Source organism: Protomyctophum parallelum (assembly GCF_964188405.1).
Source record: "Protomyctophum parallelum genome assembly, chromosome: 11".
NCBI classification, from domain to species: domain Eukaryota; kingdom Metazoa; phylum Chordata; class Actinopteri; order Myctophiformes; family Myctophidae; genus Protomyctophum; species Protomyctophum parallelum.
In genome coordinates this window covers 24,237,679-24,260,590 of record NC_139707.1, presented here as the reverse complement: position 1 = coordinate 24,260,590, position 22,912 = coordinate 24,237,679, and the positions used below count along the sequence as shown (strand labels likewise).

At 41.3% G+C, this 22,912-nt stretch overlaps 1 protein-coding gene across 1 annotated transcript; it reads right to left on the bottom strand.

Annotated features, from left to right (window-relative positions):
• Positions 1-14,039: 14,039 nt before the first annotated feature.
• On the bottom strand, positions 14,040-21,484 carry LOC310866347 (carboxypeptidase O-like). The gene is made up of 11 exons (XM_083775957.1): positions 21,396-21,484; positions 19,574-19,637; positions 18,226-18,327; positions 17,473-17,580; positions 17,150-17,266; positions 16,714-16,807; positions 16,130-16,222; positions 15,671-15,780; positions 15,236-15,320; positions 14,901-14,981; positions 14,040-14,476 (listed from the first exon to the last, which is right to left on the bottom strand). Exons 1-11 carry the CDS (start codon positions 21,473-21,475, stop codon positions 14,277-14,279), a joined length of 1,134 nt encoding a protein of 377 aa, XP_083632083.1. The 5' UTR covers positions 21,476-21,484; the 3' UTR covers positions 14,040-14,276.
• Between the last annotated feature and the right edge of the window lie 1,428 nt (positions 21,485-22,912).

Below are 22,912 nucleotides of genomic sequence, written 5' to 3'. Positions count from 1 at the left end.
ACCTTAAAAAACCCAGCAGTTGGTCTTGGTCAGCTAACTGACACGTCATCGTATAGCGTGTGTAGTACCACACATGTATGTGCCCATGAGCATAACGTGAGCCCCTCCAGTATTATCTGACTGAACTAACTCCGCAAGCTACATACTGTATCATTCACTTAAACCCTATAGTTGACCAGGGTCCACCAGGGGTCTGTATTGGTCCCCTCCTGTTCCCCCTCTATAACAAATCCCTTTGCAGAAAACTGTTGATCTACAAGCTATCTTTACCGAATGTTTAACTGTATTTTCGCTGGATCTTCACCCATTATGATTAGGGACACTATACAGCCATGTGGTTAATAATCCTTTTTATTTTATTGGTTAATTTTCTGTACAAAGTATATGCATATATGCAGCCGTTCAGAACAGGGTCCTCAGAAAAGGGGGTCCTCAGAACAGGGGGTCCTCAGAACAGGGTCCTCAGAACAGGGGGTCCTCAGAACAGGGTCCTCAGAACAGGGGGTCCTCAGAACAGGGGGTCCTCAGAACACAGGGTCCTCAGAACCTCATATTTTTTTATTACTTGGTTAACCCATTCTGACCGGGCACCCATTTTGGTCAGCATCATGTTATGCTTTAGCTATTTAAAAATAGCAGATCTACAAGCTCATATCGCGCCACCGAGTGGCGCGATATGAGCTTGTAGGTCTGCTATTTTTGAAAAATCGAAGAGCGACTGACATTTTTAGAATCTGATCTCAGGTCAGAATGGGTTCATCAGACCAGTGTGTCCCCGGCGGAAACCTCGTATGAATCTGATCTCAGGTCAGAATGGGTTAAATTTGCAAGCTGTAATGTATAGTTGCTCTGGCCTCTGTCCTACTGCCACCTACTGTCCGTTTATTATATTACACAGTGGGTGAAAAAACACACCCCTTAAGACTAAACCACACCCATCAGAGGTGTGGCTTCCAGGGGTACCTATCACATTAAAGACTCTGATGGGTACCTCTAGGCGTCGGCCTGGTATAGACGAATGGGACTTCACTGTACAGAAATAATCACACACACACGCACACGCACACGCACACGCACACGCACACGCACACACACACACACACACACACACACACACACACACACACACACACACACCTAGTTAATTATACTCAGTACAACCATCATGTTGTCGCAACCTGACCCAGCACTCTTATTGATGACTGGTTGCAATGACGAGGACATGCAGGCGATGGCGCCATCCTTATTGATCGCCCATGACAGTTATAAAACATGGCATAATTCCCATTGATCGCCAGTGACAGTCTGTAAAGAAAATGGTGTCATCACCATTGATTAGCAATAGATGTATGTGACATAGATCCACAGCAATCTCACCCACACACACTGCTTACATTTATCATCCTAACAGCAAACCGTTCACGGGGAAACACACACATGTGGATGGGTTGATTAGTTCTGCCAGCTTGCTCATTCAGTATTACATCTGATTCTGGGCTACAGAATAGGATTCTTGATACTTAAGATGCCCACGTCTCTAGTCTTAAGTCTAATATTAATACCCATCAGGATTAATTAATTAATTCACCTCGTGCCAGGATTTCCCCCCGTTTAACCGTTATTTTGAAGAGCCAAAAATCTGTGACCGGATGTTATGTTGTCTAACAGCAACACAATGCTAACGTGAGTAGCATTCCCACTTCATCGATCAAAAGCGTTATAAAAGACCAATTGACGTAGATCTACGCTAATTCAAATGACGTAGATTCACACCAAATCGGGGAGTGGATTAAGAAAGTGATATAGAATGACAACAATATATTTAGAGACTGGCAGATAGAAGTATAGAAGCCACCACTCCTTTCGATGGGAATTTACATTTATATCCCCTTGTGCTCTCCTGATAGATGTTCCGTGTTGTTTAATGCCATCGCTGCATTAAACAAACTGTCCTGCTGACTGTATACAGTGGGGACCTCATGTTTTTGTATTGTCTTGGTGTCATGTCGTGTAATGTGTTGTTTTGACTAGCCCTTACCCGTTGTGAGATATTTGCCCCCCTTGTGGCCGTAGGGGGTACTTTTTAATTCACTAATAAATTCATTATTAATAATTAATGTGTCAAATCGAAAAAATGCCTGTGTGAAAAGTGGGAGTGATTGGTGCAGGCAATGAGGAGATAAGGCGGTGTTTCTGGCAGACAGACATTGTTAGAATTATAGTATGATGATGATGATGATTATAGTATGATGATGTGGGTGTTTGAACAGAAATGTGAAGACTAATATCCTTCGGGACAATAAAGATCATTATATTAATTTGTTTTTTCAGGCCAATTAGTCTGTCCGGGACATACGTTTTATATATTTAATACAGTCATTTAGTTAAAAGGTATAATGGCGGTCAACGAAAGACACATCTGAAATGTTATTTTGCCCTCTAAAGATAGGACCATAGATAGCAACATAGGTAGGTGACGGACGTCACAGACTGGCCACTGGCCACATGACATACCGGATCCACATGCAGCGTTAGACACCATATTGTCGGAAAGGCAGCAAGTTGCAACACAAATTATCTTCCATTTACTTTATGTGAAATGACCTAAATTACATGAGGCTGGTGGAAAAAAACACGTCCACCCGTTCAGAGACAAAAACATAACTTTCCCTTCCTTTTCAGCTTCAAACGCCAGGAAATCGAACCCCGTCTGCGAAGGGTGTATTCATAGAGTTCACGAGAGTCACACCGCATTGCCTCGCGCTCCAGTGCCCTCTTAAACCTGAATAAACACTGTTTAACTATTCCCCTTTACATGATTGCTGTGCATCTGTCAACGAGGACCTCTATTGTTCTGACATTTTTTGCCATTTTTTGTCCTCTCTCTCTCTCTCTCTCTCTCTTACTCCTGAGATATAGATGCGCGCACACACCGCACACACACTCACATACGAATGCACTCACTCACTCACACTCACGCAGTAATTGCAGCTGTAACGCCTGCAATTCGAACCCAGGTCTCACACATGCATGGAAGATCAAAATATCTAGCGCTCACACAAGAGGGTTTTGCAGACAGTTCAGCATATTTAACATATAGTTAAAAACAGTGAGCATTTCTTGGACATGAAGTAAAGACACTGTATTATACTGTATTTCTTCTTTTCACAGACTACTGATGACAATGGATTTAATCTTAAATTAATGAAGCATGATTTATGCTTTGTCGTACTACAGTGTTGCAGACTGAACATAACCAACAAGCTCACAACGTGTCACATCCGAGTGTTGTGAGCTTCATGGTCTGCTATTTTCACTGTGGTACCACACAGCTCTCTGGGGAGAGAAGCAGAGAGGTCCATGGTGGAATCGTGGATCTGTTCTCTGATGACTTGGGCCTCACTCACACCTTTCGATCTAGCATACAACATTGATGCATGCTAGATGTAAGCAAGATGTAAGTGTCATGGCCGCCCCAATGCATTTCCAATGGAAGTCACATGGTTTGATACAACATTTTGGACTACAAGCTGTTGTATGGCTTTCGGCTGTGTTTCGACTGCCCCCCTCCCCCTCATACAACACAAATGTGTCAAACCATGTAACCATGTGACTATAGGGGCAACGGTTTGCGGAGCGGTCTTGATATCGGAAGATCGCTAGTTCGTATCCCCGGACCGGCACGTTAAAATTACCACCGCTGAAGTGCCCTTGGACAAGGCATTGAACCCCTACCATGAATTGTTCTATGAGCAGGGCCTGGCTGTAAACAAGTTCTTGAGCTTAGTCCAGTTACCCTGGGTAAACATAGCACCTTTCCTTTCCTTACTCCCATTGGAAATGCATTGTGGCAAGATGTATCACACCCTTTGTATACAACAAAGCATACATCAGTCTGTTGTAAAGGTGTGAGTGAGGCCTTGGTGGAAAAATTAAAAAGTACTCAAATGTTTTACTCGGGTAAAAGTATCAATACGGCAATGTAGAAATACTCTGTTACAAGTAAAATGTATGAGAATCTATTGAAAATAGCCGACATGTATATATAGGGCTGAAGTGGTTAATGTATGTTTCGTAATAATATCCCATATCTACAAAGTAACTAGTAACTAAAGTTTTCATATCATTGTAGTGTAGTAAAAGCACAATAGTAGGGGGGTAGAAGTAAAAGTACTGAAAAGTATTGAAGCTTGGAACTACTCCAGTAAAGTAAAAGTACCTCAAAATTGTACTTAAGTACAGTAAATATACTTACAGTAGTTACTTTACACCACTGCTCTGATGGCATATTAGTTCCAGAACCCAACCGGGCTCATAGATCTATCCTTTCTAAGTTCCAAGATGATAAGAATACTAGTCTGTTTTAATGAGCCCGTCTGACAGGACAAAAAGATATAGAAACCTTCTCATTAAGACTTCTCACTTTGGAAAGTTCAACAGTTCCATGATTTAATGACTTCTCCTTTTTTTAAGGTCTCTGCTGAATTTGATCATTTTGCCAAAAAGCAGCCCATTGTGGGCTCCAGGTTGCTCACTGTGGTTGGGCACATGACTTGCTCACAGTGCGTGAGTATTGTTTTCATAGTCGACCATGGGGTAGGGAGCGCTGTGCTGTTGTATGCTCCGATCATAGACATGGTAACACAGCGCCTGCCTCTGATTGGCCTACCGACACTGCCGGCCTTACAGAGCTTCCTCCAAGGTGGAAGATACATGCTGGCAGCTAGATAGTCTGCTGCGAGGTTACACCGTGGTGGGAAATAAATAAATAATACAAGTACGATACTACAAGAGAATGACAGCTTGGCACGCGCAACAGTAACTTTTATTTTTGTAGAAGAGGCAAACTAATATTGTTTATGCCGTTGGCCTGTTTATTTGTATACATGTGTAAACTTGAAACATTATTGTACTGCAAAAAGGTCTCTCTTTTCCCTTGATCTTTTTTAGTATAGTATTAGTTTACTATAATTAGATTAATACCTTGATCTTTTTTAGTATAATAGTATTAGTTTACTATAATTAGATTAATACACGATAATCAACACTAACACTTTAATTTAGAACACAGCCAAATCAAATCATAGTAGGCCTACATGTTCAATTAATTATTCAAGCAAAGCAAACAGCACAAACAATATTAGTTTGCCTCTTCTACAAAAATTTAAGTTACAAGTTACTGTCGCGTGTTGCCATTCTCTTGTATTTAAGAACACACACACACACACACACACACACACACACACACACACACACACACACACACACACACACACAGCACCCATCACTATGAATCAAAACCCAGTTCCTCTGTGTGTGTGTGTGTGTGTGTGTGTGTGTGTGTGTGTGTGTGTGTGTGTGTGTGTGTGTGTGTGTGTGTGTGTGTGTGTGTGTGTGTGTGTGTGTGTGTGTGTGTGTGTGTGTGTGTGTGTGTGTCTGCTTATTATTCTCTCGGTCCCCTGATTTCTGACCTCTTTTTCTGTCCTGTCGAGGTTTAGTGTCTGCTAGCATTCCACTCCGTTTCTGCTACTGCTCACATTCTATAGGGACCTCAACACACACATGCATGCACACGCACGCACACACACATGCATGCACACGCACACACACCCTTTAGGGGACAACATATTCCCTGATCCATCACTCACCCTCACATAACTTATTCAACTGCACTATGTCAATGTCACACGCTCAATGTCAGTTCCTGTGTGCACACGCGCGTGTGTGTGTGCTTCTGGTGGCATACTGTAGCAGTCACTAAGACAGCAGGGGTGAACACACTCTGGAGTCTGGACATATAACAGTCTGTATACATCTCAAAGAGACACATAGCATGTGGGTGAGGGAGAGAGAGAGAGACACAGACAGACAGACAGACAAAAGGAGCTTGTATGAAAAAAGCGACTTACATAAATAATCAACAATCACCATTTGCTTATCATCTAATCATAAGAGATATGTTGACATGAGTGGCATCACATTGTGGAATATCACCACCACACCCAATCCCATTACGCCAAGTCTTATCCGAATGGCTTGTTTGACGAGGTGGCAAAGTCACAATTGATAGGAAAATCACACAGGAATAACTATAATTAATCATTCACTTTACACAGACACCACACGCGCACACACATGCACATTTTAAGCACTCAAACTCTATGAACCACAAAAATGTTTCCACATGCGTTCTCTCACACACACACACACACACACACACACACACACACACACACACACACACACACACACACACACACACACACACACACACACACACACACACACACACACACACACACACACACACACACACACTTCCTTGCCAAGGAACATTTGAGTGAAAACAGCGTGCTCCATATTTATCAGTTTCCATCTAAATTATGGTTGATTTAATCAGCCTGTGCAGTTAAAGACATTCAGATGTGGCTGCAGAAACAGCAGTGCAGTGCAGTCCCTTTCTTATACTCTCAGAGTGAAATGAACACAGAGGATACTGTACAATTTGATCCTACAATCAGGTCCTCTTAAAACAATGGTAAAAATGGTGGTGGTTACATGGTAAACGGTCCCCAAGCCCCTGTATCTTTCAAACAATTTCTCTGGGAGTGTGGTCAGTACCAGCAGTACAGCAAGCTAAGTATGCTGAAGGAGCCTAGGAGCAGGAGCTCAGCTACAGTAGCTAGGCTATATCTCATTCTGCATTGCAAAATGCCATCTTCAATTTTTATTTAAAAACACTTTCTAGTGTGGAGTTATTTATATATTTATGCATAGCTCCTTTGGCAGACGAAGATACATTTAAATAAAGTCACATTTAAACTTTACCTCCTGACCAAGATATACTTAATTGTGTCTCCAATGCAAATATATGCATTCATTACAGTAGAAGTTCTGTCTTCTTTTGTTATTTTTGCAAGGCTATATAAAACAGACGTGTGTGCTTTGATAATACAGTAGCCTCTATAGTTCAGTGGTTCAAAACCATACAGTGGAACAATACTGCCCCCTGCTGTGGAAATATGGAACATTTATTTCACACAACATTGACACACACTGACTATAGTGACTATTGACTGAGTCAGTGAAATATACCGGTAGGCTAAATGTGGGCGTGATAATTAATATCAAGAGAGAGAGAGAGAGAGAGAGAGAGAGAGAGAGAGAGAGAGCGAGAGAGAGAGAGACGCACTGATAAGCAAATTAAGATAATTAAGCTATGGCTTAATTAAGGGGCACTTCAGCTGGGGAAAAAACTGAAACAACAGTGCCAGCGCAAATTGCCACACGACATCAATATAATCACAACAGAGCAAAGCTAAGACATGCGCTGATAAATACATATAATATTGACACTTACTTTATTTTGAAGTCCATGCATCTATTCCTCTGGATAACTTGTAAAAGTCCATGTGTCACTTTCATAAGTCTCTTATTTCCATAAACAGAGAGTCAACCAAGTATATTAAAAAAAAACACGTGAAAAACTATATGCAATCAAGGGACAAGCAGGAACTGGTACAGGCTTTTCCCTGGCTGGCAGTTCTCCCCTGTTGTCTCTTACCTAGCCTCAAGTGAGACTGAACTGCCTCCACCTGCAGCAATCCTGCTCTTAAAACAGGTATAGGGCAAACCATCCTCTAATGAGTAAGTGGTCATTAGTTAACTATAGCTAACTATATGAGTAATTCTTCCACAATACTATATACATTAAAGGAATACAAGATATTGTAACGCGGGAACCATTGCCAACTTATGCCCTGCTATATTGCCCACAACCTATTGGGTGTGTCCTTACCGAGTGTAATGTGTTCTGATTGGATCTCAGCTAAGAGAGTTATGTGTTGTGTTCAGTTCAGCCCGCGAGTATTGAGTTGTCTTCCGGATCCCAGAGTGTATGGTCGTCGAGTGAATAATCCTCCGTCTGTGCCAGGGACTAAGGATTGACAGCCACAAAGACTGTTTACAGTGTATATGCGTGAGCTACAGGTACAGTGTACTGCTGTAGTGTAGCCTGTGATTTCGCAGCCTGTGGAGAGTTGTTATTATTGCCGTGCCGTCCTGTGAACTGTGTTACCTGCCGTTCTACTAGTAAAAATGGAAATCCTTGTTGTGGCATTATTGCACCCACTCGCCTCCAACATCACATTAAGTGTAGTCAAAGTAAGTCCACAACAATATACAAACACTCAACTATTTCACAGGTCCAATTAATTTAGAGAACCTAACATAAACAAGACCAAACATAATACAGACAGGAACAAACACCCCTCCTCCTCTACAGTAGGCTACATGGCACCCTCCAATCTGGAGAGGAGTGCCAGCACTGCAGAGGGGAGACAGGTGACAGACATACCAATGCAACTTCAGTTTCAATAAATACAAATAAACATGTAAAACTCTTTCAACCATTGTGTTAAAGGAGAATTCCATGCTAGAATGCTTTCTTATCTTTCTTACCTTTCTTTGTAGTTGTTACGTCCCCACAAAAGAGGTCCAGGTGTTTTTTTGTGCAAAAACTCCTTATTGGCTATTTTCCCTACCCCATAAGCCCTCAATGAATTGCCTTGCATTGAATGGGAATTGAATGGGGCTATGGGGTGTTATGCTAGTTCGCTTATTTCCATCGAAAGAAGTAGTAAAGTGTGCCGCTTGGGATATTATTTACATTATGAAGAGAGGATATATACAAATAAATTATAATTTTGAGCAATGGAAATAAGCGAATTAGCACAACACCCCATAGCCCCATTCAATTCCCATTCAATTCAATGCAATTCATTTAGGGCTTATGGTAGGGGAAATAGCCAATAAGGAGCTTTTGCACAAAATAACACCTGGACCTCTTTGGTGGGGACGTAACAACTACAAAGAAAGGTAAGAAAGCCTTTTAGTATGGAATTCTCCTTTAATTACAAAAAATGTGTACATATATAAAACCGTTACTTCCAGTCCAGCTGTTTGTAAATTGATCAAGTTGACTTAATGTGTGGTCTATTTGCAAGGTCCTTGATATTGTCTAAGGGCACGGGCTGCCCCGTGATAGATCCCATCTCTCACACGTTACAATTCTGGAAATTCCTGGAATAGTGGAATACAACAGGAAAAATGGTTTCAGGACCACGGAGAGCGCTCTCCGCACTGACAAGGTGCAGCGGTACTGGAATCCACATGAAAGAAATGCATTGTGAGCTGTGCATATCCACGGCTTCCTAAGCCGTGCATGCCTATTCCCACTATAGGCTGAGGAAGAAATGCCACTTGACAGTTTTCAAATCAGCCTCATGGTGGCGCTACAACAGGCCATGTTGCGTCTCTCTCTCTCTCACACACACACACACACACACACACACACACACACACACACACACACACACACACACACACACACACACACACACACACACACACACACACACACACACACACACACACAAACAAACAAACATGTTTAAATTACTCCTAAACATTTTGCCAAACATCACACACTCGCCTATCCTCCTGCAGGTGGAGACCTATGCCCAGAAGAGCACTTTTTCTAGTTAATTTCTGCATGCCTTAGGGCCCATTTAACCATATAATGCATTTGGATGGCAAAAATGGCAGATCTGCAAGTTCAGTGTCTTGAATGAGATGTGCTGTGAGTTTGCATATCTGCTATTTTCCAGCATTGCACAGTGAAGTATAAACAAGGCTTTAGGATTTATAAGTCGTTTTTAGAATCCTCCTCCTCAGGAGCATATCCACGGATATCCCAAGCCGTGCATATCCACGGCTTCCAGATTCGGGGATGACATCAGAGTGGTGCCCAAGAGAAGCCTTGGTGACCTGGAGGCCCCACCCCTCCAATGTATATTTTTATTACCAAATCATTATTTCTTATGATTTATTTTTATATGGGGCAGTCAATAAATGTTTATTCTCCAAAGAAACATCTCTGAGGTCTTCTTTTCTGACACATATTTGGATATTTTTTTATTCAGAAAGATAAAATAGATTGTGTAATTTACACATAATAGGCTACATCACTGGTTCCCGAACATTTCTGTGTATGTGTATAAATACAATTGTTGTGTAGCAAGAAACTCTGACAATAGTACAGTATTACTGCAGACATGTGCTACCATTTGGATAGATGCACCCGCAGTTTCATTAAAGAGGATATTTCCAGAGCACTTAACCTGACAGTTATAAGCAATATAAAACAATTGCATTTCTGTTATATTAAATATGCTAAAGTGGCTTACATTTATTTAAATTGCCTTTGTACATGTTTTTTTTTTTAATAAACAATACAAAGGGAAGTTCACATTGGTGCTGCATTATTTCATAGGCCAGTGGTCTACTTCAACAGGAGAACAGGAGCGCCACCAACAGGTGGATTTTTGAAAATGACTCAAATCATGAAGGCAGTTTGCAATTTACGTGGAATCTTTCACGGACTTTCATACTAGGCTGAGGAATATTATCCCACCCTTTTCACATTGGCCAGTTACAGCGCCACCAACAGGTGGATCTGTTGTTGTTGTTCTTGTTGTTGTAGTAACGACCCAGCACACTCAAACTCTCACTATAACTAGACACTTTACCTCCTCCCCCCTCTCTCTCTCTCTCTCTCTCTCTCTCTCTCTCTCTCTCTCTCTCTCTCTCTCTCTCTCTCTCTCTCTGTTTAAAAGTACAGGACAAATCTCAAAGTACAGGTGAAAATATAGTACAGGTAAAAATCTCTCTCTCTCTCTCTCTCTCTGAGAGAGACTAGAGAGAGACGGCTTGGGAAGCCGTGGATATACACGGCTTGGGAAGCCGGATTGGGAAGCCGTGGAGGTCATCTCGCCCCTTTGCCAACTCGCCCCCGCGAAAAGTGAAGACTGCTCACCCCGGAATTTCGAAAAGTGAAGACAAGCTCGTACAAGCCGTGGATATAGCCCGCCCCAAAGCGTGGATATCTCGCCCCACAGCGTGGATATCTCGCTTGGGGCGAGTTGGCAAAGGGGCGAGCCGTCTCGTATTCATAGCATATTATGCCTGCCTACTGTAACCTTGAACCTCTGCCATTTCTGGAGTTCTGTTGTCAGGAAGTTTTTTGAAACAATGGGAAAAGGAGCATAATTATACTTTTAAAATAACATTTCTGAAGTATGTGTAACCCTGACAAATTATGAACAATTAAATGAATGAATGATTGATTGAATGAATCAACTAATTTTTGAATACTTTACACACACTATAAAGTTTGCAGATAAAGGACAACTAAAATACAGTTCAATGCAAGGTCTGCTAAGAGGGTTTAAACATTTATTGATATATTTACAGTACTATGCAAAAACATCATAATGAACGGTTAGAAATCAAAAATAAATTATATGTACAGTGACATTTTACTGGGTCCAGATTCGAATTGTAGCCACCAATATGGAGATTCACAGTCTTTCCACATTTTTGTGGCATAGAAGGAGAACGAATGTAACCGTTTGTTTGAGCCAAATCTGGGTTGAACATGGTGTGGAGCTCCCTCTGGTGTTGTGATTGTCGACGGTGTTGACGTTTAGGAAGTAGTTTGACAGGTACATGGGCGTCTCTGTGGTATAGTGAATCTTGTAGACCAGGCCCATTGCAAGTTGTTGTACTCTGTCCTCTAACCTAAGCCATCCCAAACTATCAAAATGAGTATACTGTATGCTATGAGGTAAATAGTCTAAATTTGCTATTCATTCTGAGGAGATTATTGGCATGGTGTCAGCATTGTTGATAGATTAAAAGTCAATGAATGCACTCTTTCTTCTTTTTCTCCTTCTGAATTGTACACTCTGAAGCGATATTTCCCTGTTTCTCCTGTTAAGTGTTGACTTGATGCCATATGTAGTCCATCTGAAGAAAGCGAGGACTTGGAGGGGGGATGAGGGGGGAGGAAGGGAAGAGGGATGAAAAGAAAATCCTGGGAATTGCACTTGTGTCCTATCATGTATATAGAAATGCTGTCTATACTGTACTGCTTTTTCCAAATAAAATAAATATTATAAAAAGTCAATGAATGCATAGACAATTTGTTTTATCATATTTAAGTAGCATTTGATTTTATTTTAGACAGTCAGTGATGAATGGTTTACCCCTTGTAATTTAACCATAGTTAAATAGCACACCTTGACATTCAACATGAAAATTGTAATACATTTCCTTTTTCCTTTTTTAGGTCACGTTGTCGACTGTTATACTTAAAACAGCCATAACAGAACATCTGTTGCCATGGACATGGCACACTAATATAAAGGCACTATACAGTCAATGCAGCACCATTTACCATCCATTTACATTGGCAAAGCTCTTTGTGTGTTGATCAATTCATCTTTCTGAGTTTCTCAAATTAAACAGTTCTTAATTCCACATCAAATTAACACATGTGTGACAGTGACACACAAGGAAGTTTCCCTTAACAACACTTGATCATAGTAATAATAATAAAACTTTATTTGTATAGCACCTTTCATGACATGAAATGCAGCTCAAAGTGCTTTACAGAACAATGGAGAATAAAAGAAAAGCAAGGCAACGACATTAAAAAACAAGCAGTAATGCAATACAGTGAGGACATGAATAACAAAAAAATAAAAGATCAATTAAAAGCAATGTAGAAGTGGGTCTTGAGCTGAGCTTTAAAAATACAGAGGCTGCCTGACGAAGGTACAGTGGGAGCTTGTTCCATACCGACGGCCCGTAGAAGCAAAAAGCTGCTTCCCCGTATTTTTTATTTGCCATTTTTTTAGGCAAAGCGAGCAGGCCAGCAGTGGAAGACCTTAGGGGGCGGTTTGGGACATATTTAGGCAGGCAGTCATGTAGGTAGGAAGGTGCGAGACCATTGAGAGCTTTATAGACAAGTAAAATAATTTTAAAATCAATCCTAAAAACAACCGGGAGCCAGTGCAGTGATGCCAAAACTGGAGTAATATGTTCTCTCATCTTAGTTCTAAACTCTGGCTGCTGCATTTTGGACAAGTTGTAATCTGTCAGTTGTTTTCTTAGGCAGTCCTGAAAAAAGTGCATTGCAGTAATCAAGCCGAGAAAAAACAAAGGCGTGGATTAGCGTTTTTGCATCGTCCAAGGACAAATAGGCTCTGATTCGTGCAATATTTCTAAGGTGAAAAAAGGCAATCTTGGTAACATGATTAATGTGTGAATTAAAATTCAATTCAGAATCAATAATAACCCCCAGGTTCTTTACTGTACTGTTACTTTCTACAGTCAGGTTGCCAAGTCTGCTTATTATTGATTCTTTCTGCTCACTAGAACCGATTATGAGAACTTCTGTCTTATCCTCATTTAGCTTGAGAAAGTTCTCACTCATCCAACATTTGATGCTAGACAGACAGGTCAACAGCGGGTCTAAAGCACAGGGATCATCTGGAGCCACAGAAAGATATAGTTGGGTATCATCAGCATAGAAATGAAAATTGACTCCGTGATTGGTAATGAGTTCGCCCAATGGCAGTATGTACAAGGAGAAAAGCAGAGGGCCAAGAATCGAGCCCTGTGGAATACCAGAACTGATGTCGTGTTTGTCTGAGTCAAACTCGGCTAGATTGACAAAGTAACTTCTGTTTGATAGGTAGGAGGAAAACCAGGACAGGGCCGTACCAGACAGGCCTATCCAGTGCTCCAGACGCTGTATTAAAATTGAATGATCAATCGTGTCAAAAGAAGTAAGAGAACGGATACATGTTTCTTGTCAGCAGACACCCTAAGATCATTCATTACTTTTACAAGTGCTGTTTCTGTGCTGTGACCTTTCCTAAAGCCAGATTGGAATTTGTTGTGCACATTATTGTTCTGTAGAAACACATCCAATTGATGAAAGATGCATTTTTCTAAAACCTTGCCCAGAAAGGGTAGATTTGAAATGGGTTGATAGTTACCCAAAACAGAGGGATCAAGATTGTGTTTCTTGAGTAGGGGCCTAACTACAGCAGTCTTCAGTGAGTCTGGGAAGACGCCTGATTGTAGAGAGCTGTTTACAATTTTTAGGATATCTCCAGGCCCCTTTTCCACCGGGGTTGAACCGCTTCAGTTATTATTTTCCCCCCTGCCTAATATTAAACCAGTTCAGAGTGTTTTCACTGAAAATGAATTGGTTCAGAACGCTAAAAGTTGGTTTGGAACTGGAACAAAACAAAAACAATTGCCGCCAGTTCCATCAACTAAGGTACCAAGAATCTACAACAGAACCAGTTCTAAAAACCAAATCTATTTTGGTGGAAAAGGGGCCTTTAGAGCTCTTTACTGCTTTACACCAAAATACCCTGCAGTGACAATGACATGATAGCAACCCCGGTAAAGGTCGTGACCCCTGTCACGGTAGCAGCAGCAGTGTTTGTGATGTTGAACGCTTTGTCGTGGACTGCGGTGATGATGGAGAAAGCTCCAGCGTATGCCTCCTCACATGCTGGTTGGATCTGCTCCTCTGGTAGCAAGTGGCCAAACTCACCTACAGATCAGAGGGTTGACATTGTTCTGAGCAGCTGTTCACACTAGGACTGTCTAGAACTGTCTGTAAACCCACAACGAGAACCTCTAACCCACTTAATCTTGTTCATGTAAGTTAACCAAATAATTGATACACACACACACACACACGCGCGCGCGCACGCACACGCACTGGTTAACCATTTTTGCCCTTGTACAAATACAGTATAAAGTTTCAATGTATAGATTATTTATTCTTGATATTATACTGTTTAGACTGATGCTAGGTTGTTGTTTTACCTATTAGATAGGCATAGATAGAGGCATTCTGGTATTTGATTCTAATTGTCTAAATTGTAAATGGGAATGGTGGCGTGAAAGCAAAAATAGGGAATTGTAGTAGACCATGACAGAGTTATTTAAGACTTTTCACATGACAAACATACCTGTGTCTCTGAGTTCAAAAGTGTAGGAGAAGGGGATTCCGATGAGTCGAGCCCAGTCACGACTGGAGCCAGAGTTAGCATCTTGAATGAGAGGGGGGCAGAATTAAGGAGGGGGGAGAAGGGAGGGGTCAAGCAAGCAGGAGACAGTTAATCCTCAATTTGACTTTTGACTCTCAGGCAGCACTTACTTCCAGGTTATGTATGAAACTCCACCAACCAAAGGGAGGTCCAGACTTGATATAGCGTGTCCGTGTGTGTCTGTGTGTGTCCATGTGTGTCCGTGTGTGTGTGTGCGTGCGTGCATGCCTGCGTGAGTGCATGTGAGCGTGTCTTACATAGGATTTGTGGAGATGTTCCCACTCTGTAGTTCATTCCATACAGCTTCTTCATCTCTGCAGCTGCTGCCTCTCCGACCACCCTCTACACAAAACACAGAGACTATAGCCTTAGTTAGAAAGCTTCTTTACTGTGTTCATGAACAGATGGGACGTGACAACAACAGTCAGTAGAACACACTTTTTTTTGGGTTGGCTCTTGTATATTACTTCCTTGCACGACTATATTGGATTATTCCCTACATTTAGTCACTTCGGTATATTCATATACCGATACACAAGTGGTATATTCATAAAAGCAATAAAACCCTTACACTTTGATATGAATCTCTCCAAGCATCTATAGAGCATCCAACATCATCTCGTCAGTCCTGACTTTCACTCTATCTTTCTCTGTCTTTCCAAAATACACACAAACACACTGTCAACGCTCACCAGTTCGTCTTGGTTGGGGGCAGTAATCTCAGGGTGACCATATGGCATTAGGATGAGCTGCCCAGAAGAGTGAATGGTGAGAAAACACAAAATCTGTTGTTTCCTCTGTCCTGGGTACGAGACAAACCACTAATGAGCACTGATGTTCCACATTACACCTTAGTTTGAAGTTCCAAAATCACTGCTTTAACCACTTGAATACTGACATCCCTATTGTGGGCATGTCATGAGGCAAACATTTGGCCAAAATAGGAGAATATTTTAGACGAAAGACATGTAGGAGAGAAAGATAACTAAATAGTCATTGTAATATAGTTAACTTCAAGTATTCCCAATAATTACAGTTGCAAAGGAGGCATATATAATCATTAATCATACATATAGTAGACAGTATGAAACACAACACAAGCTGGTACAATTTAAAATAATAATAAATAAAACTAAAGACTCCATAATTACCCACAAACTCAGTCACAGCTTTAACTTCAGGCTCAGATGTCGCTGATGTTCCACAGTAGTTGTTGTGGCAGCAGTCATATGACACACCAACAGCTGAGAGGAGGACATACAAACTCATATTATGATTATTCTGAAAAAATATATATTAATGGGAGACAATTTGGAGGCAAAGACCCACGCTCCGCCCCCCCTCAAGAATATATATATATGTGTGTGTGTGTGTGTGTGTGTGTGTGTGTGTGTGTGTGTGTGTGTGTGTGTGTGTGTGTGTGTGTGTGTGTGTGTGTGTGTGTGTGTGTGTGTGTGTGTGTGTGTAAACTGATTAAACATGGAGATACAAGGTTGCTGCCCGACAGATAGTATGTGTCTGTATACTATACTATACTATACAAAGTACATGTGTTTGTATAATTTGTACTATATAATTCATATTTTTGCGTAGGCTCTAATACTGTAGGTTGCCAGTTTGCGACTTGCAAGGTTAATGGAAAACATTTCTATAAAAAGTATATAAAGATTGACTGCATTTTTTTAACTTTAAAATTTGAGTTATAACTCTAATTAATATTGGAAGTGGAACTGACCGCCCCAGTTGGCATTGAAGTTTCTGTTCAGGTCAACTCCATAACAGCTGCAGTCTGGAGGAGGTGTGGACCGAGACTTCCTCCACAGGCGAGTCTATAGAGACACACATTTTGGAGGGTAAATATGTTGCATGTTATAACGCTTTTATCCAACGCGCTTTACATCGATTGTGCATTACATTCACCCGATGGTCGGAGGAAACCATGCAAGGCACCAACCTGCACATCGGGAGAAATTAGGGGTTCAGAGTCTTGCTCAAGGACACTTCGACGCTGACTGAGCCTCATCGTACCCATCCGACTAAGCCCCTGAGCCACTCCCTTCTCACCTCCAAGAGGGAGAATTTGTAAGAACACTTGAATGCAAAAATGATGTGCATTCAACTGCAAAACAAGATAGGATAGATAGATGATAAAATCCAGGAGGTGGACTCACGCTCTGGTTGGTCCAAGTGAAGGTGTATCCATCCACGTTGACCACAGGAGTCACATAGAAGTCCAGGTTCTGCAGCAACTGGTTCAGCTTCTCATTGGTTTTATACGTCAGAAGAACCTTGTGTGGAGGGAAGGGGGTCATTTCTCAATGTGGACGTGTGTGTGCGACTGTGCGTGCGCATATGTGAGTGAGTGAATACATGCGTGCGTGTGCGTGTGTGTGTGTGTGTGTGTGTGTGTGTGTGTGTGTGTGTGTGTGTGTGTGTGTGTGTGTGTGTGTGTGTGTGTAAGGGTATTGTGTGCATCATGTATGTGTGAGCTAACCTCTTTGACAAACCACTGGCAGAAGGCTGGGGCGATCCATTCCCTGGCATGGATGCCACAGTCCATCCAGATGGCCTTCTTGTCTGCGCTTCCTGTTCCTAGCCCTAACTGGACAAACACAATTTCACACATTTCACTCTCAAATCAGGACGACCACTTGAAACTATAACATCCCTATACTGGGTAAAATGACATGATTAAACATGGACATCAAGGGATGATGCTGAAATATATAAATGAAGGGTATAGGGTTATATATGTTTTATACTTCTTCCTACTCTGTTTCGAACGTGTAAAGACATTATAGTACTTTGTGCCCAGTGATGCTTGTTTTTTTTTTTGTTTTTTTTTATTGCACTTATTTTAATTGTTGTCATTCATTCATTCATTATTTGTTGAAAATAGGTAAGATTTCAGCCAAAGTAGCAGATCAAGAAGCTCACAAAGCATCACAGTCATAACGGGGTGCGTTGTGAACTTATCTGTGTTGAATCGGTGTTGAGGGAAAATAGGAGGGGGCCAATTAAGTACAGACCCATATATGGAGGCTTGCAGATCTGCTATTTATGTCAAATAAATATAAATAAATCTGCAGAAGTAAAGAGTTGAGTTAAGATTGTTCTCTTTAAAATAATATATATTCAAAGATTTGCACACATTTTTTTAATAGCTATATAACCATACAATAATGGTTAAAGGGGTTCAAATCTAAAGTGACACAGATGTTTTCCCAGTCTTAATGGGTTGAAGTACCTTTAGCAGTGTAATGTTCCTTCCTTCAAAGGTTTGTCCATAAATCGTAGAAGAGACCAAGTCTGGGTTGTCCCGTTCTATGTCATCCATCCATCTGTAGATCTGGAGAAAGAGGAAGAGGCAAAATGCAAAGAGTGGGACAGAGAGGAAGACCTTGGCATGTTAGCATCCTTGAACAGATTGATGACAATGACGGCTGGCGTAGCCGTCTGGGCACCTAGGCTGGTAATCCAGCCTGACAGCGTGTCGCTGGTTCAACTCCAGATCCTGATGACCTTTGCTGCGTGTCACCCGTCCATCTCTCTCCCCATTTCCTGTCAGACTACTGTGTGTACAGTACCTACCAATAAAGCATAAAAAGCCCCCCAATGAAATCTTTAAAAAAAGATAATGACAATGTAGGCTAAAGTTCATCAGTAATCTAAACAGATTAAAATAATGTAATGAATCAGTGACTTCCATTCAATTATTACTTTATTATGGCACTACTTTACGCCTCACAGTTTTCTATTCCTACAGGGAAATGCTGGGTGAGTGTCATAAAACAGGCTAAATGAACAGTTAGACATCCTCGAAAACAAGTTGACACTTTTCATAATGACGGTATGCATGCCAGCGTCCATGACTGCTCACCAACCCCCATGCGTATAAAAATACCAATTACTGTACAGATAATAATATAGACAGCCTTCCCAAAAGCACGAACTGGAACTAACCCAAAGTAGAGTGGTTCTTGATGCCAAAATGGCAGCACTCCTGGCTTTAATGTCTTTTTGTGTAGACGAGAGGAAGGCATGTTTTTATTTTCAAGATGATTGGTACAAAGGTTGAACATGACAGCTGGATGTAGGTTTGAAATGCAGTTTGAAGATGTAAAGGGGTTGATCACACATTGAGTACATTGAGGCATTATTTTTCATCCCAGAGGACAGCTTTCAAATACTAGATAAAAATAGATTGTATAGTTTTATATTAATACATCAATGAGATAAATACATTTAGTTATAGTGTAACAACTGGGAAGAAATAGGTTGTTTGTTGCAGCATTTATGCTATCATGAATCTATAGCAATAAGGGCAAACCTTTTCTTGAAAGAAAGTGCAAGAAAAACTACTCATGTATGCAGAGCACTCCCAGACATAGTGTTACCTACAGCACTTGACGATTATACTCAAGTCCTGCCTCTGCACTTTGTGAGTTTTGAGATTTGCTCAGAATTTATCCCTGCATCTTGCACCACTTTGACATTTGCTCACCTTCATCCATATACCTCTGCTTGTTGCAGCACTGCAGCACAAGATTTACTGTATTTTGAGGGCTTAGACAGTAAAGCTGCTAATCTCTCACCTCGTCCATGTGGTGGTACTTTGTGTAGTCATAATTCTTGGTCGACCCTGGTCTGTCCTCTACACTGAAAATACAAACAGTATGCCATTATAATGTCACTGCACGTAATATATCTCATACCGTCAGTGGGCTGCTCAGTGCTCACTAAAGCTTATCTCGAATTGAGAGAAGGCCTTCCATTTAACCACTTAAACCCTATATACTTACTGTAGTTAACTGGGGTCCCCTAGGGCTCTATATTTGGTTGGCTCCTTTTTTCCCTCCACCTCAAATGTCTTTGCCTCATTCAGGAAGCAATATAAGGACATTAGATTTTCTCCCATTGTTCTCATCCAGGGATCAGAGTGGGTGACAATATTATCACATGGAAAGAAGAGATCTTATCTGGGTTATAATTTAGATAACAGCCGGCCTTTCCGGTGATAAAAATGGAAACAAAAGTAATCAAGAAAGTCAACCAAAGAATACGATTTTTTGGGCACGATCTCCTCATTGGTCAGTATAGGAATGCACTCTTCAGGACACTATACACTATGACTATATGCATGCACCTCATCAGGGCATGGAGCACCTCAAAGGCACTAAAATCAAAACTATAGAGTACAGACCTCGCAAAACAAACTAACCAGACTAGACTAGACCTCACACCTAGGACTCATAACCCCCATGCTCATTATGCTGGGGTAGGTTGGGATGGCTCAGAGTAGAGGACAGAGTACAGCCAGCGGTAACACGTACTGTATGTCGCCCCACAGACTATAACTACTACTATCAATTCATTCTACTATTATGCCTTAATGTGCAACTCCCTATGACTCCCTTAGACTAGTCTTCTAAGGTCAGTTTACTATGAAAACCTGCAAAACCCGTTCATTTGTTGGTCACGCCTCCATATATGGTTGCCACTTGCCAATCCATCACGCCTCGTGACATCTCGTGACATCATGGAGACCCTTATGTTGCGTTCACATGGGGTAGATTCAATGATGCAGTCTACCATTCATTGTAAAAGGAAGACAGTGACATGACGTTGCAAAGACGCATGTACAGTATAGCTGCTCCAAATCAACTCACAATGCGTCATTGTATCATTTCATCTGCCCGTGTGAACGCACCATTAGATCTCCATATATGGATCTGACCTTGTGACATCACGTGACATCATGGAGACCCTTAGATCCCCATATATCTCCTAATCAAAAATGTTAATGTTTTGCCATTTAATTGTGGCTTTCTCTCTTAACATACAGTTAGGACACAAGTACAAGAGAACATTGCTGCATGAGGCCTGCATGTGTCTCACAACGCGATGTACAGTATTGCGAGCTTGTAGATCTGCTATTTTCAGCTCCAGAACATGGACGCTAGTAACCGTTCATGTGTTAAAGGAACATTACAGGAAACATACAATTGGCATGGACGTATCAATATCACTAAATGCTGTATAATAACTATTATGATAGAGATAGGGCTCTACAGCAGCAAAATCTCATAGGCACAGTGGGAGAAACAAAAATAACCAAAAGCATCAATGATAGCACACAATCTCTCTCATTTTTGCACAAAATATATACAGTCCAAGTATTACTATTACTAACATAAATAACAAATAAACATCCATGCTCTTGTTAAATGTTGAAAAATCAACTACAGATGATGTAACTACACTGTAGTTGCAGACGGTGATGGTAACTATAGACAGTCTACAGTGTAGACTGTCTATAGTTACCACTTACCATCACCGTCTGCATGGAGTGTTTTATTTATTATTATGCTACATTAAAACATATACCGGTAGCTTAACCAGGGCTTAACAACTCACCTATTAGAGGTCCCTAAATGTACATTTAAAAGCAGCAGCACCAATGCCAGCCATCGCTGATTAAATGTGATTTCCTTCATTCCCTCTTCCTCACTGTTACTTTACCAACTAGACACCTAAATCACATGGCTCTCCTTTTATCCCTCGCCCTCCCTCCCTCCCTCTGTCCTCCCTCTCCCTAACACGCACACACACACACACACACACACACACACACACACACACACACACACACACACACACACACACACACACACACACACACACACACACACACACACACACACACACACACACACACACACACACACACACACACACACACACACACACACACACACACACACACACACACACACACAGAGGGTATTGTTTTCAATGCAGCAACTTATCGGCATGTCTCTCAGATCTCTTAATCAGCTAGTAATACGATAAACGACTTTGACAGGTGCTTTAAACGGGAGAATCAAAGCATTCCAGGGCAACATTGTGATATCGCAATATCATAAAATTAAGTTTGCTTATTTCTTGTCCTTGAATCTGACCTGAACGGACTCGTAACCTTAGTTTAGTTCATTTCAGTCAGTTTCTGATTTCTGATTCTGACCAAAAAGGTATAGGCTGAAGCCGTAGCTTATTTTGCTTTCCCTTTTACAAAAAAAGCAAACAAAAACCTTACCCAGATCAGGTGGAGATTATGTTTTCACCCATGTCTGTGTTTGTCTGTCGTGTGCAACTCATCTCAGACACTGCTGGGCCCATTTGATAGGCATGTGAAACTAGGCCAAGGAAGAACCTCCATCTCAAATGTTTACAATTTACAATTTAGGCATTTAGCAGACGCTCTTAATCCAGAGCGACTTACATTTAGGCAAGAACAAAAGCATGGGAATACATCACATAAAAGCATTTATCATATGTGTATCATATGTTTCAAATCAGTCTTATGGTGGCACTATAGCAGGCCTCTTTACAACTTCGCCTACACAGTAACTTAACCCATTATCTTGGGTCTTTCAACACCCTATTTCTCCATTTCCTTTTCCTCCATTTTTGCTCTTTGAGACATGATAATGAACACATTCAAATGTTTCATAATTTATTACAATCTGACTGGCTATGACTGACATTGAGGGACAATATGTTGAGTGAGCCCCAGTGCCGCACCTCACGATTGACACATCCCTGGTGGATATCTGCTCTCTGAGGATCGAGTGCCTTTTCTAGTTTTGCATAATGTGACTGGAGCATTCTGGCATAAGGAAACCAGAATAAACATTATCACAATATGTTAGTGAAAGGTATTAACACACATCCTGATGTGTCCTTTTTGAGTGGTGCAACCACTCCCTTACGGAGCTGTGTGTGTGGGTGGGTGGCTGGGTAGCTGGCTGGGTGGGTGGGTAGCACGAAAACAGCATGGCTGTTTTTCACCACCTGTGCGCAACCTAACACACACACACAAACACACACATGCACATATTAACTGTATATATGATGATTTCGGGTGTGCCAGT